The sequence below is a fragment of the Ursus americanus genome, chromosome 5, assembly GCF_024610735.1.
Source record: "Ursus americanus isolate L20-20 chromosome 5, mUrsAme1.1.p, whole genome shotgun sequence".
NCBI classification, from domain to species: Eukaryota; Metazoa; Chordata; class Mammalia; order Carnivora; family Ursidae; genus Ursus; species Ursus americanus.
This window is the reverse complement of record NC_142131.1, coordinates 59,662,678-59,684,380: the sequence shown is the minus strand read 5'-3', so window position 1 is coordinate 59,684,380 and position 21,703 is coordinate 59,662,678. Positions and strand designations below refer to the sequence as shown.

General features: G+C 34.0%; 1 protein-coding gene across 2 annotated transcripts in view; it reads right to left on the bottom strand.

Annotated features, from left to right (window-relative positions):
- Nucleotides 1-424: 424 nt before the first annotated feature.
- KIF3A (kinesin family member 3A) overlaps nucleotides 425-21,703 on the bottom strand; it is a 51,972-nt gene continuing 30,693 nt past the window's right edge. Inside the window, exons 8-19 of one of the 2 annotated variants that reach the window (XM_045794728.2) lie at nucleotides 21,236-21,410; nucleotides 17,273-17,371; nucleotides 15,540-15,611; nucleotides 13,447-13,455; nucleotides 10,203-10,359; nucleotides 9,617-9,797; nucleotides 8,927-9,037; nucleotides 8,460-8,585; nucleotides 6,789-6,842; nucleotides 6,364-6,432; nucleotides 5,665-5,789; nucleotides 425-3,688 (exon numbers count right to left, since the gene is read on the bottom strand). In XM_045794728.2, coding sequence (XP_045650684.1) covers nucleotides 3,640-3,688; nucleotides 5,665-5,789; nucleotides 6,364-6,432; nucleotides 6,789-6,842; nucleotides 8,460-8,585; nucleotides 8,927-9,037; nucleotides 9,617-9,797; nucleotides 10,203-10,359; nucleotides 13,447-13,455; nucleotides 15,540-15,611; nucleotides 17,273-17,371; nucleotides 21,236-21,410 — 1,227 coding nt within the window. In that variant the 3' untranslated portion in view covers nucleotides 425-3,639. The remainder of the gene's footprint in view (nucleotides 3,689-5,664; nucleotides 5,790-6,363; nucleotides 6,433-6,788; nucleotides 6,843-8,459; nucleotides 8,586-8,926; nucleotides 9,038-9,616; nucleotides 9,798-10,202; nucleotides 10,360-13,446; nucleotides 13,456-15,539; nucleotides 15,612-17,272; nucleotides 17,372-21,235; nucleotides 21,411-21,703) is intronic. The other variant, XM_045794730.2, reaches the window with a different exon arrangement.

Genomic DNA, 21,703 nt, shown 5'->3' with positions numbered 1-21,703 from the left:
TTATCAATTAGAAGAAGCACATTGTACTTTTTTATTTTTATCTTTTAAAGATTTTGTTTATGTGAAAGAACACTAGAGAGAGAGACAGAACAAGCATGAGTGGAGGGCAGAGGCAGAAGCAGACTCACCACTGAGCAAGGAGCCCACCTCCCCTTGATCACAACCTGAGCTGAAGGCAGATGCTTAACCAACTGACCCATCCAGGTGCCCCAGAAGAAGCACATTTTAAAACCTTTCTTCCAGGTTTGTGTTCCATAATGATTTCTGTTTCGAGACTCACAAAATGAAATGTTTTGGGTATAAAATGACACAGGGCTCTTAACCATACAAAATTGAGACGCCAAGCACAAAGACCATACCTACTAATATCAGGATGGACATAAACACAAGACAGTTCAGGAAAGAAGCAGACCAGCACTAGAGGTATTAGGTAAAGATTTTTATTTCTAACTTAACCATGCTGCATGTATACATACAATATCAATATATACAACTTGAACAAATACAATTTATACATAAAATACAATGAAGGTGTGGCTTTTGAAATTAATGCAACAAACTCATTATAAGATTTGCAATTTTGGCCAGTATATAGTATTGTAGTAATCCTACTGAAGTTATTAATGATTTAAATTAATCAAACTATAGTATAAATTCAAAGGCACTAGGAAGATCTAGGTTTTCTTCTAGCATTTTAAGAACAAAGAATCACTAAAAAGGAAAACAAATGTATACATTAAGAAACTGGGCAGACACTGGCGTGCTTAAATGTAAACTCTACCCATTCCTTAATTTACAGCCCTGTCGGAAAGAGAAGGACTTTCCTTAATGTAAGAGTTAAGGGGAGAGATATTTTTAAGACTGAAAACAACAACAACCCAAAATCCATAATCATAACTTTAAAAACCATGTTACAGATGAAGTAGCACTGCCCCCCCCAAAGGAACTTTAAATTTCTTGCTGCAAAAAAGGTCCCCTTTTCCCAGAAAAAAGAAGACATACCTTGGCAAATGGACTCTACTTCCACATAGATGCAGGCCACCCCCCTATACTTCGATTAAGCTTATATTTTACAGGAATCTAAACAAAAATGGGGGGTACCACTATATTTTAATACCCTAATTATTAGTATATATAATTGAGGTTTTAAAACAGGGTTTGTTAAAGATCATATCACAATTAACACTCTACCAAGGCTCCTTTTAATAAATAAACATTACTTTTTTAAATTAGAGAGAAAATATGCACTCGACAACCTATTTATATGTGACACTTATTTAAAATTTGCCTATTTATTTCAAATAATGAGCAGGTTTCTTCATCTATATCCTTTCATGAAATTAACACCGAAGTTACAAAATATTTCATTTTATGGACAAAGACAGTACACATGAAGAAACCACAGAATTGCTATGATTAAAGCTGAATGAATAGTTTCAAAGTCAGTATCCCATGTTTTCATATGGATATTCAAGTCTGGCTTGAATATCTTATTTTGGTATTTCATAAAATGAATATCTAATGTACATCTGGTATAATCAGTTCTAATGTAAATGCTTAAAAAAACAACAACAACAACTACTAAAGCGGCCTGGTTTGTAAATTCCTCAATGTTCTGACTTCTTACAGACTTCTTTTTGTTACGGCAGCGGAAGTGGAATGGAAAAATGAATCTAACAGACTGGCTTAAATGTCCTGTGTTTTAAAGCTTAATGCAAAAGTTATTCCTTTCCCACAGCAAAGGGCATACAGTCAGCGATATTCTAAGAGCACTGTATGGTGACAGCGGGGAGCAACGCTTGTGGTGAGCACAGCATAACAGAGCAGGTGAGGTCACTGCGTTGCCCACCTGAAACTAATGTCACACGGTGTCAACTCTACTCAAATAAAAATGAAATAAAATAAAATAAAAATAAAGATAGTCCTTTCCTATTAACTGGATGGTTAAAGGTTAGAAATAAGGACTTTGAAAAAGAAGTCTGCATCGGTTTTTTTCTACTGGTAAAATTCAGATTTCTCTAGAGCAGTTACTAACAGTTAAATGCGCATCTACAATTCCCAAGATATTCTGTGCACACAAAGCTTTTACAAGACACAAATTTACCTCTAGTCTTCACGGTACCTAAACAATGCCCCACAGAAGTCATAAACTTCTAACTATCTCACACATTACAAAGAAAATGTTGCCAGTTAAATGCAATTCTTATTACCTAGTAAATATTCACTATACACAGGACACTTAGTACACCACCTTTGAAATGTACTTTAAATTTAGGGACACGTTTTTACTACAACATCACAAGTACGCCACCTATGCTCACCCCCACTCTATACACAGCTTTGTAACTACAAACCAATATTTAACCAAACTTATTAAAATACTGTTCACTTAGTAAATACTTATTTATGAAGTCTCAAACTTGCAATCAATGGACTTCAGGGCTGATTACATAATTTTGAAACTCCTAAAAGATATGATATTAAGTTGTTTAGGTGTAGCTTAACTTACAAAAAATTTAAAATTTTGTAAGTAGCCAACATAAGAACAATTCTATTACAACTTATTTACTATAAAATAAAATTTCTTATCTTTAGAGGAATATGGTCTAACTGGGAGTTGTCAATAAAAGAAATTCAGGGAAAATATTTTCTTTTTATAAAATATGAATAAAAACAAAACAAAGTGTTTTAAAGCCAAAGAATTAAAAGATATACATATTTTCTGCTTTGGTTACATTTTGTGGAAAATGGAGACCTTTCTCAGTTGGGAGATACAGAGCAATTTCCATCACAGTTTAGAACTCAGACACAGGAAAGCAAGAATCCATTAAGTCACACTTCAAAGTAAATTTCAGAAAATATACACATACGGGCAAAGATCAGTGACCAGTATTAGCTTCTTAATTTTCTGCAACTGTGACTCCTATCTACATACAAATTCAATGCTTCAAGAGAACACAAAACCAGAACAAAAAAAGTGCATTTGACTTGAAGCAGCAAAAAAGGTCAAGAGATCCAGAAGAAACATATTTCCAACTTTTGTATTTTAAACATGTATACTTTTAAAGATTGTTGAATTATAAAATTTTCTAAGATCAGTGAGATGAGTCATCTTATACTTAAAACGCAATGAATGTTAGTATAAAAATGAGAACATTTTTAAACAGGCCAGGCGGGTGTTAGGATCGAATGATGTCTTAGATAAGCAGCCCACGTATTCATATATGACAGCACAACAAAGGACAATGAGACCTGCTACTTTCTGTGTGCAGAACAGGACTTACGTTTTTTTATCTAGTTACCTAATTATTACAGCAGTTGAATAAATCACTAGCAGACTTATGTGTACATTTAAACTGCAGCTCTCTATAGTATGAGTTGCTCCCCCAACTTCCCTGCACAGTATAAACTGGAGCGTAATATGACAATTTAAAGAATTACCAGTTGTACAATTTTAATATGACATTAATATTTATATTGACTAAGACTTATTAGGCAACTCATTAGTTCCAGTCTTACTCCATGATTTACAGCTTCCATTATTTGAAATTACAGAATAGTCTTCAGTGTTTTAAGTAAAGATTTTGTCCAGGCATGAGAATATCACTAACTTTTATTGTGACTTTAAGTCTGTCACATTTACTGAAGTAAAGAGTCAATTACAGTTTCAGGCTTTGCAGAACGCTTTCTGTTTGGAGGAGAGAAAAAGAAAACATGAATGCTTTTCTAGAAGACTGAATGCAAACACTTTACATTATGTAGCAGGTAATACAGGGTGGCCATAAGGTCTAGAAACAAGCCAACATTTGACATGGCTGACTATGTTAAGAGACCAAGGAAAGCCCACCTTTTTAGGCCAGGGGGAAGTTGCCCAAAGTAGGTGCAAGGGCATGGCACTCCACGCTACCAACAAGAATGTAAGGGACTGAGTGGATGAAAACTTCTAAAACTGGACTAAACAGGCCAGGCCAAGTGGGCTGCATGCTTGTCAGACCTGAACCCCTTGATTATCTGCTCTGGGGCATGCTGAAGGTACAGGTTCATTCAGTGAAAAAAAGAGACACAAATAATCCTAAGCAACACCTTACAGACAATGTGTAGGGACCAATGGAAATGCTACATGAACGTACTATGTTCACTGGAATTTTGCTTGGCATATTGAACTACGCATTTCTAATGAGGATATCCCATTGAACATTATCAGGTAAAGTAACACAGTATCAATAAACCTTATATTGTGTATATTTACCTATGTTTATGGCCATCTATTGTTTTCATAATACAGAAGGCTAATTCTGGTACACAGAGAATGGTAAGTGTGACTCATCTAATGTAGGCTCAAATGAACTTTTTTTAATGTGAAACCACAAAATAAATAGTTTTAAGTGAGCATTCTGAAAACTGTAACCACATACCTTATCAAATTATTTGTTTCAGGTCCTTATGCTTAAAAAAAAAAAGTGACTAAACACTATGAGACATCATGTAAATAACCTGGATTTTTGGCTCCTCCTTTGAAACGAGAAGATCCAGAAACAACGAGCCCTTTATTCCCCAAACTAACTAGGAACAGGGTAGGAGCCACTCACTCCAGACAGACCACTCTCCACTTTCCCCAGTCCCAACCACTGCCTATTTTTCTTCTACACTGAAGCCAACTGCCTTACCACTTATCATCACCCTTGCATTGTAATTTTTCTTATTAACTGCAGAGTGAAGAGGAAAATACCTCCCTTAAGAAATGGACAAACAAAAGATCTAATGGGATTTGTGTTTTTTTGATTTCTTCATTCACTAAATACACACATCTGGCTTCTGTTGACATAGAAAAGTTTTCAACAACTGGCACCCAAATGCTAAAAAAGGTAAAAACGTGTACATTTTAAAAATGCTACTGATACCTCCTGAGTTCAACGATACCAAATTTATAAATTTTAGGTTATATCTATGATATTATGTAACACAAAAATACTAAAACCATACAACTTCATCTTACATGTAACTCAGAAATCTATATACTCAAAGTAGGGGAAAAATAAGCTTAGTATTTCCTATCATTTCAGGAGCCCCAAGTATTACAATCAGTTTAAATAAGCAGAATAGTATTTGATGTAGGGAAGGGAGAGAAGAAATAAGCTCCAGCCATGATTTCCCTGGGCTTAGGTTATGATACATCCAGACTACTCAACAGTCAAAACCAGCTCTCAAAGGAGAGGGAAAGATGGTCAGGAAAGTTTTCTTTAACTGGTGATTGAGAAGGTCAAGGTTCTTGGGGCAATGTTCGTGATAGAAAAGCAGGGCAGCAAATACAAGACCTTGGGAATCGACCAGGTAAATGAATCAGCATCTCACTAGAAGAACTGTTATTCAGAACTAAGAGATTAAGATAATAGATGACTTCTAAGACATTTGGATAGAACAAAGTAAATTAAAAATAAACTCTATTTCTCAGGAGGACTAAAGAAGTTGGAAGACTTAATTTAATTCTTTAGTTTTACTTAGTTAAATCATAACTACATAAGGACTCTGATTATTTGAATACATCTAAAATGCAGCTTTTCAAAACAGCTAAAATATTTATTTTGTTAACTAAATTTCCTCTCAATGTGTCTAATTAGCATATCCCACTGCCTTTATTCCCTAGTACTGAAAAGCAGTCCTTACCTTCGCCCTGTCTTTGGCCTTGCTTTCCCCTTCGAAGTCCGTGGCCTCTCTAATTTCATCAAGGACTGCCGGAGGCTCTCCTCAGTGTAGGCAAGATACACGTGGGAAAGGTCCACTTCAAAGGGCTAAGTAAAGAGAACAAACACAAGACACTCTCACAGGAAGGATTCAAACCAGATGTGGGGGGGAAGATGTACAATAATGAATACAGTCCTAGAAAAAACCTGCAGAACACAAGACCAAAGAAATGTCTAAGATATCTTCTAATGCCACTTGTCTCAAATGTATTCACCAAGGGGTGGTAAATAAGAAGCCCTGACACACTATAAATTCCTTTATAGGAAAGGGAAACTGCTGCTGTTTTCCCTGCAGCTGCTGCTTTTGCTGACCCAAGTCTAGGACTAGCTTGGGGACGTACAGACCCATTCTGGTCTCTATCCACCCCCGTGGCCTGGAAAGGTGGTGAATAAGGGTGCTCTGAAGACGCCACCATGCCCCTCCTGCCATACAAAAAGTGAGCCTGCCCTCATGACGGAGGGGAGCAGAAATGTCCTCTATCACCCCTCCTGGGGCTTCTCTTTCCAAAAGATCCACCGATTTTTCAGCAGAGCTGATTTATATCATATTGATAGCACAATTTAGTGACCCACATTCCTAATAAAGGACTATAGTTACAAAAGAAAAAAAAAAAGCACTTACATCTTTCTCTTTTTTATCAGGAGCTGGAGTCTGCTTCCTCATGTTATTTCCTGTGTAGGCAACACATTTCTCAAAAAAGGGAAAAAAAGGGGAGAGAGGAAAAATGTCTTAATTAGCAATTAATACTGTAAGTAAGGCAAATTACTATGAGATATACTGATGTCACACTCATAAAATGTGCCAGAAATTTGAATGCTGGAAAAGAAAGGGATTTATGGGTCATACAGTCCTATGAAGCCCCATTTACACCATTTCCCCTGAAAAGTCTGTGTGTTATAATACAGTTAATTAGGAAAACATCCACCCTACTGGATTCTCATTTGATTCATTCTCTGGACTATCCTTCTCCCCTCGCAGCCAGCACAGATCCAGTGTATAGGAAACACTCCATAAGTATTTCATGAAAGGATGAAGGTAATACTCACTAGCTGCCATTCTCCTATGTCTTCATTCCAATGGACGTAGTTTTCAATCATTTCCTTTTAAGAGTCAAAGACGGTCTACTTTTAATATTTAATAACATTTGAAATACTGACAGGAAGATACTCACAAAATTAAAATCTTAATATATTAAATTAAAAAATGCCTAAAAACATTATATACAGCATTATCTTTTTTATACATTTAAAAATATAGACTTTTGTGGGGCACCTGGATGGCTCAGTCAGTTAAGTGTTCGCCTTCTGCTCAGGTCATGATCCCAGGGGGCTGGGATCAAGCCTCATATCAGGCTCCCTCCTCAGCGGGGAGACTGTTTCTCCCTCTCCTTTTGCCTGCCGCTTACCCTGCTTGTGTTCTCTCTCTCAAATAAATAAATAAAATCTTTACTAAATAAATAAAAAAATACAGACTTTGAAAGAATACATGTAAATGCAAGTAAACTATATTCTTATATAAAAAGCAAGGTAAGAACATGAAGAACATGGGATTCAGGATAATGGTTACTTTGAGTTGGAAGAGGTAAGGGGTGGAAGAGGGAAGGGGGAAACCATTTGGTTAGAAGTAGGTTACTGCTGTGGTATTAGCTTTTGTTACTCATGACAAGTTCACTACAAAATAACCAAAACAAACAAACAAACAAACAGACAAAAACTAACCAACTAAATAAAAGCAGGTCATCCAAGGACCAATAAGGAGAATGTGCCATGAACCAATAATTAATTCTGTGCACCTGAGGTCCAAAGGAAAAAAAAAATCAAAGCTTATTTTCAGAAAAAAATCTTCATGCTATATAGAGACTCAAAATAAATTTTTGAAAAATCAGTATGTTAATGTTTACTAAAATGTACTAGAAAAACGGAAATTTTGAGTAAAGAAAATGGCTGAGATTTTAAAGTTATACTAGAATTAAGAATCAGCATCCACCTGGAGATGGCAGTGATGATTGCAAAACACTGTGAATATACTTAATGTCACTGAACTGAATTTTTTTTTCTTTCAAGATTTATTTATTTTGGAGAGAGTGAGGAGGAGAGAGAAAGAGAGAGGAGGGAAGGGCAGAGGGAGAAAGAGAATATCAGGAAGACTTCCCACTAAGCACAGAGATAGATGCAGGGCCCAATCTCACGACTCCTGAAATCACGACCTGAACTGAAATCAAGAGTCAGACGCTTAACTGACTGAGCCACCCAGGCACCCCTGAACTGTATTCTTAAAAATAGTTAAGCAAAGTAAATTTCATGTTATGTTTATTTTACCATATAAACCACAGGCCATACATAGACACACGCATGCGTGCACATACACACAACTGGTATCCATAAGTGGGGAGAAAAATTAGCAAAGCAGTTCTGTTTAATCTATTTATAAGATTAAATTGAATATATAAATAGGACCTATACTCTGATTCTGAATGCAATTACAAAAATCTGGGTTCCTCCAAAGGGCTGAGAAATTCTTAGATACTCACATACTCAAAGAATTAGTATTAAAAAGGTTAACAGCTGAAGTGAAATGTGATGGCACTAGTTCAAGAAAATTTTACTGCCGACAACAGAAAAGTAAATATTTACCATCAATTAAATTAGAATTTATATTCCTTATTTCTTCACCCTAGCCAGTGATGTAATATCCAGAAGAGAGAATTTCCGTCTTACCTGATAATCTTGAGGTATGAAGTTATCAATGATAAGCATCTGAAGTCGGAGCTCCCGGCTAAGTTGTCGAATATTCTCCAGTAGGCCTTCAATTTCCCTCTGATGCTCCTGTTGAAGATCAGCCATCTACCGGAAAATCAATAAAAATACTAAGGGCAAACAAGATTTTAAATATAAAACAGTTCCAACTGATATAGGCACTGGCCTAAGAAACCCTGTAAGAGCTTACACAGTTCCTTCACAAACAATGGACAGAATGATATTACCTGTCACTATTTCCATGTTATTGGAAATATACAATATAGTTTCATAGCTAAAATTTGAAATTGCACACAAAAGAGAAAATGTTATTTCTTTAAAATTGTAAGCATACATTAAGATCTCTTTAGGATTCTTAATCATACTTACTCAAAAAAAAAAAAATTTAATTCAGAGCTACATTTGTAGGTAATTTCTAGGAGACCAACCTCTGATTTGGCAGCCATCAGCATAGTCCAAACTTTCTTTAATTTCTTGGTTTTTCCCTGTGCTTCCTCTTGCAAGCTGGTATATTTTTCTTCAATATCCAAGCGTTCTTGCTACAACAAAAATTGACAAACTCAGAATAATTTTCTTCATTAAATCAAAAATTTATTTAACAAATGATAAAAACGTTTAGCAACATCTTTCAAAGCAATTCACAGATCTGCTTTAAAATTTTATTACGATTATAGATATAAGACACCATATGATTTGACTTATATGTGCAATCCAAAAAACAAAAAAAATAAACAAACAAAAAGCATAAAGAGACCCATCACTACAGAAAACAAACTGATGGTTGGGCGTGGGGGGGAGACAGACAAAATGGGTGAAGGCTAGGGGGAGGCACAGGGCTTCAGTTAGGGAATAAGTCATGGGGATGAAAGGGACAGCATGGGGAATATAGTCAATAGTACTGTAATAGGATTATACAGTGACAGATGACAGCAGCACTTGCGGTGAGCAAAGAGTAACATATGGAGAAGTTTAATCACTCTATGATGTACATCTGAAACTAGTGTAACACTGTGTGTCCACTATACTTAATTAATTAAATATGATGGATATAAAGCTTTTCACTAGAGGAGTTAAATACCGAAGGCAAAGTGTCAACCAAAACCAGAAAGTCACGTTACCTCTTTTTCCTCAAGTTCTCTGCGAAGTTGCTCTGCTCTTTTCCTCCGTTCTTCCAGTTCCATATTAGATTCTTCAAGAAGTTTCTCTTGTTCCTCAGCTTTTGCCAATAAATCAACACCACCCACAATTACCTTCTTCTCCAGTGCAGATAATTTCTCTAGCAAAGACTGATGTTCTTGTCTGTTGATTAAAAATGAGAATGCTTAATATCCATCAATTACCTACTATTCTATAATTCCGTTTTCCAAAACTTTACAAGTATTTGGATGCGAAATTTCAGAATTTGTATATAATTATGTAACACCTCTATCAAATTGTATCACAGGGTAGTATAAATTAACTTATAATTTAATCTATAACATTCAAATTCACTGATAATTTTTCCTCCTACATAGAGACAAAATAGTAAAAACAGATGTAATTTTTGGAAATAGAACACATACAACAAAACCCTCTATCCGAAAAAGCTATTCTGGAGACAAAAATCAAGCTTTTAATTACTATTCAATTTTCTTCCTTATAAATATCCTAGGAAAAATACCAGAAATTTAAATCACGAATCCATCTCAATTAAGTAATACTCACTGGGCCTTAAGAAGATCTTTCTCCCGTTTCTCTAATTCAGCTCTAGCCTTGTTTCTTTCTTCTTCTTCCATATCAAGCTTTGTTTCAAGTGCTTTTCTCTCTTCATCAATTTTGGCTTGCATTTCAACCATCTTATCTGGGGACACTTTCTTTTTACCTATATGAGTCATTTAATTCCAACAATCACTTTAGAGCCAATTTTTCAGATTTGTATAAATTATCTTCAATTATAAAAGATACATTTCCTCAATAATACAAAGTCAGTTATCAACATTTTAAGGAAATCAAATAAATAATATATTTTATTTCTATTTACTATGTTCCTAGAATAACTTTTTAACTAATTGCTAAACAAAACGTGTAACCGTTCAATGATAACTAGGAACAAAAGTATGTGAAAGAGAAGCAAAACAGGTAAGTAGGGGGGAAAAGAGAAAGATTAATAATAAAAGGAAAGCCAAATAAATTTTTTAAAAAAACCAAAGATCTATGGGTCCCCAAATAAGATATGTTCAAAAAAGCAGTATGATTAGTTACTTTTTTCTGATAACTAGATACAAAATCAAGTGGCTTCCCAAAATACTTCCCCAAAATTTATTAAAATAAATGAATAAACAGAAGTCACATATAGGCCTAAATTGCACAGATAAAAGTGTCAGGCAAAATTTATAGCAACAAGTTTCTAATATATATCTTCAGAGTTTTTCTAAAATTTATGTCTAATAAAATTATTTGGAAGTATTTCATCTCATAGTATAAAGGACGAAGTTCTATACTAATTATATAATGGTTATATTATAACTAACCAGGCATTTTACAGTTGCTGAGCTACCATAATCTATCATTGTATCTTAAATGAGCAACTAAAATTGCTCGTTACTGTGTCAAACTCAGGATCCTAAACCTAAGCCATTTTAAATATGCCAAGTATCAAATATAAGTAGAAATACAACCAAATAATGAAGTTGGAAATAGAGCTTCCAATTGATTTTGACTATAGTGCCTAATATACACACAACAGATGTTCAGTAAAAGCTTATTGAATGAATTTCAAAATAATGAAATTAAAATGAAAATTCAAAAAGAGAAAATAAAGAACTAGGTTATTAAACTGGTTATGAAACTGAATCAAATATAATTCATTTCTGGTAATACAATTTCTTTGAAACATACTTTCCTTTAGAAAAACAATCAAACTTTTCGTAGAATTGGTTTGAGGCTCTCCTGAAAGCTTTCTGTCATTCTTAACTTCCTTCCCAAAGGACCACAGAAGAGTGTAAACCAGAGGAGTCTATAAATTGTTAATGTCTCCACCCAAAAGCTAGCCCCTCCTGCTAACAAGGAAAGAGAACTGAAAGATAATGACGATGCAGATATATATCTGAACATACACTTTCAGGAACCATGAGATGAAAAATCATTCATAGACTTTAAATCTTTATGATACAATTATATTAAAAAAAACAAAACCCAAGGGTTTAAAATACACTACCCTTCATTTCTATAGAAATAAAAGTCCAAAGCATACTTAAGCCACAAAACAAGTCAGTTAAATAAAAGAGTAAATAAGAGCACTGATCCAAATTCATGCTTTGGTGTGGTGTGATTCATTGCATTCCAAAAGTCAGGATGGAGACCTGAATATGTTGGCTTCTTTGGCACAGTCACCTATACTGAATGTTCTGATTTATGCTGTTAAAAAAATAATTTTAAAAATTAATCTAATTCCTGTTCCTAGTGAACTCCTAGAAAGGATTTCTAATCAGTAGTACTATTTCTTGGAAATTTGAGGGAGAAAAGTGTAAATTCAAGTATAAAGTTAAGTGCACGCAGAGGGCGGCTGGCTGGCATAGCTGATAGAGCATCCGACTCTTGATCTTGGGGGTTGTGAGTTAGAGCCCCACACTGGGTGTAGAGATTACATAAAAATAAAATCTTTAAAAATAAACAAAGTACATGCATTAAAAAATTACAACTTACTTTCCACCTCAGAATTACAAATATTTAAAGAAAAAATGGCAAGTATGTTAAGACAAAAAAAAACAAAAAACACAGACCCTGTTTGAAGACATGGATACTAATGGTATAGTGGAAATGATCTGATAAACATATGCATATTAATTTTTAGGCTTATAGGGTTCTAATTGTTTGGTTAACAGTTAAAAACATACAGTTTCCAACCCCATTAAGAGGCAGTAAAATAAGATATTACATGTAGAAATACAATTGATGAATTGTGTTGAATTACTTAGTAGGCCTGTTGATGAATTACTTACTAGGCCTGAATTGCATTAGCTATTCAAAACCGTTCAGGTAGTATTTTCCAACTGATGCTTAAGCAGCAGAAATCTTATTGTGCTCCTACGACAGTCTCATAAAGATGACCATGCATTTATAGCTAGGTTCAGTTTCAAAAGTTTAATATTTAAGTAACATAATTTCTAGCCAGTATTATTCAGATAAATCATTATATTTCTCTCTAAATAGTATGTTAGGCTAAATGTGAATATATTCCAACTTTCCTAATCAGGCACTTAAAATCATGACATCATTAAAAATCACTTTTAGAAAAATTCATTTTTTTTAAAGAATTTCTAAAAATCCTAACCAAACCAACAAAAGCCCTTCTAATACTGCACGACACAATTCTGCACAAAATTTCAAGTAAATAAATCTTTAAAAAATGGTGATGTCATAAAGGGAAGAATTTCAGGAAGACTTAACTGAATTAATTTTTTTTTTCATTACATGAGCACCCATGGGCATAAGTAACGAGGCATTTGATTCCTTGCTGTTAAAAAAAAAAAAAAAAAAAAGCTTGAAAGTGAAAATCATTTATATTTGTATTACCAAAATTTGGCTTAATGGGTTTTTAAAAAATTAGGAAAAAACATCATGTCATCTGGTTCTGCTGTTATATTTGTCTATTTTGTCAATTAGGTCTAGAGAATCCAGTGAAGTTGTCGCTATCAATCTAATACCTCAGAATTGTTCTTCTAAAAAGATCGTTTGGAAACAAGAATGTTCCTAGTATCTTCCTGAACAAAAACTGAAATGAATTTTTTTTTAATTTAGGAAAAAAAGTTTAAAAAAAAAAAAGCTAATGTTGAAAGATTTTTTTAATACAAAAGACAGATACTTACCTTGAAAAAAAACTATTAAAAAAAATATATGTAGTTAAATAACAAAGTTCTTTATAGTTTAAATAATTGTACCATGTGGAGTGCAAATCAATCACACCAACCTGCTTGATCTTTCAGTAAGAGTAGTAAGCAAATCGTAGACAGGAAGCATATGCACAGAGATGAAGAGGAAAAAAAGAAAAACATTATTTCCTTTGTAAAACAAAGAAAAATGTTTAACAGCATTTACTTATAGTAGAAATATAGAAATAAATCATTACCAAAACTGAAAAAGAGCGGCTTTATGTAAAAAGAAAAGCATATTCAACACAGAGACGTAATTTAAGCAAATAAGATTAATTTAGACTAAGATTACAATTCAAATCAATCTCAAGAGCTCACAATGACTCCCAGACTCCTGCAAATGTAACAGTTCAGCACCAAGTGCTTATACTAATGGTATACATGGAATTGGGAACCTGCTAAGGTCTAGGAAGTAATCTAAAAGGACAAAACAGAAAATTATGCCAATTTAAAAAATTAGTAAGTTAAAAGTAGCAAAATTTGCATTGTCAATTTCCAAAATTTCCCAATTCGATGTTCTAATATAAAGATCCCATACAGGTGTGCCTCCCCTTTAAGAAAATCCAACACAAAAACCTCAATCAACTAAAGAGATGAATTGGATTACAGTAATTTGCAGTGATAATTTAACAAAAGGATTTAATGAAGAAATGTTAAAGACAGCAAGTTCTCCCAATAGATTTGATTTTCCAATTTGATTTATAAGCAATTTTTTCAGGAAAAAAATTAATTGCATAAAGTGAAGTACACCTGTATAATAACGAACTTGCATTCAACCTATTAGTAGATTGTTAAGGGTAATTATGATTCCATAGAGGTAAATGATCAACTGATGACTCAAGCAAAGAACACCTTAAAAAAAGCCATTCGTATTTTTAAAAGGGACGGTACATACAAGTTACACACAGCAACCACATGCTGGGAAAACCATTTTTCCACTTCACCACCACGCCCACATCACAACAGAAGAACTTAATGTTATGTGCTAGGTAAACCAGCAGTAACTAAAACTGCATGAATCGAACCAAGTACAACTCATTTCATAACATACGTTCATAGAACTACTCTTTAAAGTAAATTTTAAAACAGAAACTTAAATTATAATGCCACTCAGGTATTTTCTCATATCTGACAGTTTATAATACAAAATAATACCTCTATATGGTTTCTAAAGCAATTTCTTTTATTTTATGAATTGTCCTTTAAATTAGTTGTTTTGGTAAAATAAAAGAGCTGTCAAGAGAAAAAACGATTCCTAATACTCTTGGAATTTTTCCTCTAAAGGCATAAGAATAAACAAATGCGTTATTAGTTTTAGAAAAATAAGTACATAGATAATGCTTTAAAAGGCAGTAAGCTGCAATCTAGTAGAAAAAAAACCAATTCCCTTTTCGTCTAAAAATATACATAAAATTAGTAATACTTTTCAACTGATTTAAGGTTTAAGAAAAAGCCTTTTTGACTGAAATACGTCTAGACAGATCCTGCATAAACAACTTCTTGTGGATCTGAATTCTCTAATCATAGCTTAGAAAGTTTCTTAAAATCAATCAGGTAGTTGAGCAATAGAGAAAGGGGCCATTTGAAATAAAATACTATCCAGTGTATCTTTACTTGTTTCAAACATTACATTTTTCTTTACGTGGGAGCTTTCAATCTTGAGCTGCCCCTAAGAATAGGACATCAAAGCACAAAATCTTTATAACTTAAGACATGTTATAATGGGCACTGGTGTATTGCCAAATGTGATTTGTACTTTTAGAAATTCAGGATTTGTTACTGCCTAGCCCTTCTACTGACTAGGATTGGAAGTTCATCCTGAAATATAAAAAAGGAACTGTAAGAATTATTCTTTGATACAGCTTACTAGCTCTCTTTACATTATCTCAATTGCAAAAGCACGAATCTCTCTTCCATTGTCTCAGACATAAGCTTAAGCACACGTTTTAACAATTACAGTTAACTTGAAGCGATGAAGAAGGGGGGATCATCACATGCTTTGTTCTACTGAGAACAGTCCAACATGTACTCTTTAAGTAATGACGGGGAGCAGTGCAGCATTTCTCAAATGAAGCCCATGGTTTATGGAAAAGCCAAAGCTCTGTGAGAGAATTTAAGAGCTACCACTCACTAGGCAAGGACTTATCCAGAGGTTTCTCTATGACAGAACATGTGGAGTCTGAACTACTGCTGCTGCTACTGCCTGGAAGACAAAGAAATGAGCCCGACGGGAACCAGAGAAAGAGGAAACAAGAGAATGAACACATACACAGAGGAAAATTCAGTTCCAGAGAGAGACTTTTAAAGAACAATCAAGCTTTGCATTAAAGAACCAAACGTACTTTCCGTTAATACCAGTCTTGGTAGACTACCCAATATTCTCTAGGTACAAAGCCAGACGGGGCAGTTAGAAACTGGATTGCTTTAAGCATCTACTGTAGGCAAACCCCACTACCCACTTAAAACACAGTAATTCAGAGGGTTGGAATGACGTGAATAAAAAATAAGGCATTTGGTGACATTTAAGTCTATTTAAACTATTTACCTGGTAAGTTACAGGAGGTGAGTTTTAAAATTTAAAGTTATGCACAATTAAAACTATAGGAATGATGAATTACCCTTCATCACAGTGTGGTTCGTCTACAATTTCACTCTCCACCAATTATGCATGTTTCAGGTTTCATGGCAAAACTGTGAAAGGCCCACTAAAAATATTATAATTTCTAAGTCTAGAAGGAAGGTATCTTACTAATAAATATTTTAACATATTAAGCAATGGCATTTTTTTCTATTTTAACTTTTATTTTTAACAAATCTATGATCTGCTTTAGCTATGAATAGTCTGTGAAAAATACAAACACAAAACCATTTATCTAAATAAGGGGTCAGCAAGCATTTTCTCTTAAGGGACAGATAATAAGTGCTTTAGGCTTTGTGGGCCATACAGCCTCATCTGAAAGCAGCTGTATACCATATGCAAACAAATGAGCATGGACACGTAATAAAATTTTATTTATAAAAGAAGGTGGTGGGCCAGATTTGGCCAGTAGACTATAGCTGGCCAGCTCTTGCTCTCAATCATGCTCTTCCTGCCTTCTGAAGTTACAGAACCTTTGGTTTTAAAATGTGGGACTCCTGGGTTTATTTTCAGCAAGATTTTAATAAGACAAGCAAAATATGCACCAGCTTGAAAACAATGATCCACACATTAATGATCCACATGAATGGAAGAGAGTTCTGAAACAAATAAACATCAAGAGCAAAAACATTTGAAAAGTGGGCCATTATAATATGTCCCTCTCTTTTGCCTGTCATCTGTATCTTTATCACAATAAATACAAACTTACTTCACACTTGCCAACAAATGCCCCATAAAAGAGTAAGAACAAAAGTACATTCTATAAAGCAAAGCAGTAAATTAAAAAAATAGAATCCTCATACAAATTCATCATTTAAAATTCAATAACTTCTAAAGCCTAACCATGCTTGAGAAAAACTCCGCATTATCCTGATTCCCTTAAAAAAAATTTTAGGTTCCCAACACAAATCAAAGTCCCCACAAAAAATTAAAACCCTGAATGAAATCTTTACATGGTATAACCACTATCACAGATTTTCACAATTCTAAACTGTAAAAGACAGAACATATGGTATTATGATTCAACTCTAAGTAGGAGATCAGCATAGGAGAAAAAAATAAGGCAAAATTAACCACGTATATGGCACATTTCCTCTGTGTGAATTGCTACCATAACTAAAAATGGCAAAAAAAAAAAAAAAAAAAAAGGCATGTACTCAGATGAATGTTAAACCATATTTAGGTAGCAATCCCAGTTAATTTCTAGAACACTGAAAAGAACTTACCCCTTCTTTTTTTCCTTTTCTCTCCATCTTCTCCAACCTCGCCTTCTTCATCATCATCCTCTTCTGACCCACTGATATCAGAGCCTGATATTTCTTCCCCTTAAATAGAAATTTTACAAAACAATTTATATTCTATACCAGGTTATGGCCTACATTAATTTTCTTCATTAAGTCTGTTGCCCTAAACAAACCGTATTTTAATATTCCTAAACAGTATATCACATGCTCACCTCAGGAAAAAGATGTAATGTATACAGAGGCTTTATTTTAAATTTCCTAAAGAGAAGTTAAATTCTGATCTACTTACTTAATGGGTGCCCAGTCGGGTAAGTATCTGCCTTTGGCTCAGGTCATGATCCCAGGCTCCTGGGATAGAGCCCCACATCTGTTGCAACCCCAGCTCATGCTGCCCCCCTGCTTGTGCTCCCTCTCTCACTCTCTCTCAAATAAATAAAATCTTTCAAAAAAATTTCTGATCTACTTAAAATTTCAAATGATTAGTTTAAATAAAGTACTACATATAATACAAAAATTTCGAGTTAAAGTCACTATTTCAGTTTTTTAAAACAGTGATCACTCTGGGAGCATTTTCTCCTCAGTTTTCTGTATAGGATTTTATTTTATTTTTAAAATATTTATTATTTTTAAGTAATCTCTACACCCAACATGGAGCTCAAACTCAAAACCCTGAGATCAAGAGTCACATGCTCCACCAACTAAGCCAGCTGGGCGTCCCTCTGTTTAAGACTTTTAAAAATTCATTCAACTGCATATTTTTTAAGAATGATAAAACTCATCTAACACAGTGATCCCACCTTCAGGACTATATCATAAGAAAAGAAGGACTTACTTGTACAAAGAGTATAATAAAAAGAAAAAGAAAAAAGGGAATAATTAAACTAATAATGCAGATCAGTACTATATTACCTTCAAAATAGTTATTTAAAAATAACACTGTCCATGTATGAAATGTCTAAAAAAACAAAGGTATTTGGGGAAAAAAATAAATATATACTAATCACAAACAATAATATCTAAACCAGTAAATAATGGATAAGAAGAGACAAGTATATTGGGAGAAAGAATTTATTAAAAATATTTTCTTTGGCCTAGTAACAGTGACACCCTAGTAGCAGTGAGTGCACCTAACACCCAAGTCTTGGTTTCTAAATACGATTCTCCACTGAAAGGAAATAGGGAGAAATAGATGGTATTATGCCAGGGTAGGGAACATATAAAATGAGCCTAAAACATCTGTGATGCCAGAAATAAAGAAAAACTCAAAACCAAAAATCAAAAAATTGATGGAAGCATGGTGAAAGGATACAGCAACTACCCTGAAGGAGCTCCTATGGCAGAAGTTCGAACAATCTGAGCAATGAAACAAATAATGATATTATTGCATTATAATGCACAGACTAAAATAAATATCCATGAGTCGGTACTGACAAATAAATAAGCGAATAAACAAGTGGGGGAGGAGGGACTACTCCCCCTTACAACAGAATTCCAAACATTAAATATTAGAAGGAATGATGAGAAAACAAAATCGCCGAGGAGCAAATTCCACAGAATTATTGTTGCTGGCAAGAACCCCAGATGGATGCTCAAATTAGTGGGGAAAGGTATGATAAGAAACAGGACCCTTTAGTAATTTCGAAGTATCTCCCCACAAGATACACCTTAAGTTCAAAGGAAAATGTAAAATTATAGAATTTAGAGGGAAGAAACTTTGCAGAATAATTACGAGAGAACTACAGACAACCCAAATTGAGGAACATTCTACAAATATATGACTTTTACAGTGTCAAGACCATGAAAGGTGGAGAAAGATGAGGGACTGGAGGAGACAACTAAATGCAATATGTAATGCTAGATTGCATCCTGGACTAGAGAAAAAGGGCACTAGAAAGCAAACTCAACATCTAAATAAAATCGACAGATTAGTTAATAAAGTCTGTATCGATGTAAAATTCTAGTTCCAACAACTGTAAGATGTTCACCGTAAGATGCTCCAGTCATATAAGATGTTAACATAAGGGGAAGCTAGGTGATGGGTATATAGGAACTCACTATACTTTGAAGTTTCTAAGTCTATTAAAAATTTTAAAAATTATTCTTTTAATGTTTTTCCCTACTTTTTTATTGTTTATATGATCAACTGTATTTACCATATTATAACACTCTGTTAACTGGATTATAAAAACAAATGTCATAAGCATCAGTGAAATGAAATGTCTTAAAAATAAAGTCAGCATTACCACATGATCGATCAATTCCACTTCTGGGCATATACTCAAAGGAAGTGAAAGCAAGAACTCAAAAACGTATCTGTACACCCACATTCGTAGCCAGATTATTTACAGTAGTCAAAAGGCAAAAGCAACCCACGTGTCCACCAAAAGATGAATGGATAAATAAAATGTGGTATATACAAACGATGGGATATTATTCAGCCTTAAAAACGAAGGAAATTCTGACACATGCTATGATATGGATGAACCTTGAAGACATTATGCTGAGTAAAATAACCCAGACACAAAAGCACATGTATTATATGATTCTACTCATGTGAGTTATCTAGATAGTCAAATTCAGAGACAGAATAGTGGTTACCAGGGCCTGAGGCAGAGAGGGGGACGGAGAGTAAATGTTTAATGGGTATAGAGCTTCATCTGGGGATGATTAAAAAGTTTTAGGGATGGATGATGGTAATGGTTATAGAACAATGTTAACATACTTAATGCCACAGAATAAAAATAGTTAAAATGGTAAATTTTACGCTATGTTTATTTTGCCACAGTGAAAAAATGTAAAAAAATAAAGGCAGCAAAATAAAGGTGTGAATTGAACATTAACAAATCTAAGAAATTTTAAATCTTTAAAACATATTGACTATAAATACCACCTAGTGGTCATATTTAAAATACCAGATTTCATCATCTAAAAGGCAGTTCAATTACTGCTTTTCCTCAATAATTTTACCCAAGTTTATTGAATCAGTACCCTTTCCAAACATCTGTGATGGTGGCATCTGTGTAATTCACATCTGTCCTATCCAGTCTCTCCATATACTATTAAAAAAAAAAAAAACCCACTCTAAAGCCCTTTGTTTATCTGGTATGAAAAGGAGCAGCCCTATGCCAATCAGTTCTTAGCATGAAAGTGTGGAGAGTCACTGAGCACTTGATTGACAGTCTGTAAATTTCTCATCCTCATGAACAAGGTCTTCAAACTTTCTAACATCTGGTTAGAAAAGGATTCCCCAAACAGAATCGCATGTTCAAATTTAAGCATGAAAGCATATTTTCAAAGTCACACAATGAATTTTTACTTACTAAATTCTGTTTACCCATGACCTTGATAGGTTTCTTTACTTTGAATAATAGCCACTGATATCTTTCACAAAGAACTCTGGGTCATCTTCACCTAAATACATATATGGTAAAACTTGCTCTTATACAAAGACCAAAAAAATTCATTATTTAGTAAGTGGTCAAATGAAATCTATAAAAGGACATGGCCTGGGTGGCTCAGATGGTTAAGCATCTGCCTTCAGCTCAGGTCATGACCTCTGGGTCCTAGGATCGAGCCCCGCATCGGGCTCCTGGCTCAGCAGGGAGTCTGCTTCTCCCTCTCCTTCTGCCTTTTCCCCCTGCTCATGCTCTCTCTGTCTCAAATGAATAAAATATTTTTTTTTTAAAAAAAGGACATGGGGACTGAGATGATTGAGATGGAGTTTAAATTAAATGAATTTTAAAAAATCACATACACAAATATTACATAATTATACTTAATATGAAAATGCTAAAGTGTGTATCAAGTTACCTTGCAGAAATATTGCTTTAAATAGCAATGTTAGATGCTCAAAGAATTTTAACAAGTTGTTTTTATTAGAACACTTAGTGGGTAAGCAACATATTTTTAGCTAACATTAACATTAATATTTTGACAAAAAGTTACCTTCTTCAAGCTTTTTTTTCAGTTCCTCTATTTCTTTCTGAAACTGGCGAAGCAAAGCATCCTTTGGGTCTTCATTAATTCTAGCTTTGTTTTTAATATTCTTAGCACGGTTAGCATACCGTAATGTACTGATAGTTTCATCATAGTTGTAATCTGCTGGCCCAATATTTGCACACTGTTGAATTAGGAATACAAAATATTTTATACTTGATGCAGTTAAAATTAATACTACCATTATGATACATCAAAAAGAATTTTTGAAACATAGTTCTCCTCTGGCCTTCTTGAACAAGAAAGCATCAGCCACACAGATTTCCAACCCCATTATATGGACTAGCACACACAGTGTACTTGAAAAAGAATAACCACAAATCACAACAAGCGAAATACTTAATAGTTTTAAAAATGTTATGCATATCAATCATTGGCATAAATAGGAATCTGAAATTTTCCTGATGATAACTATTC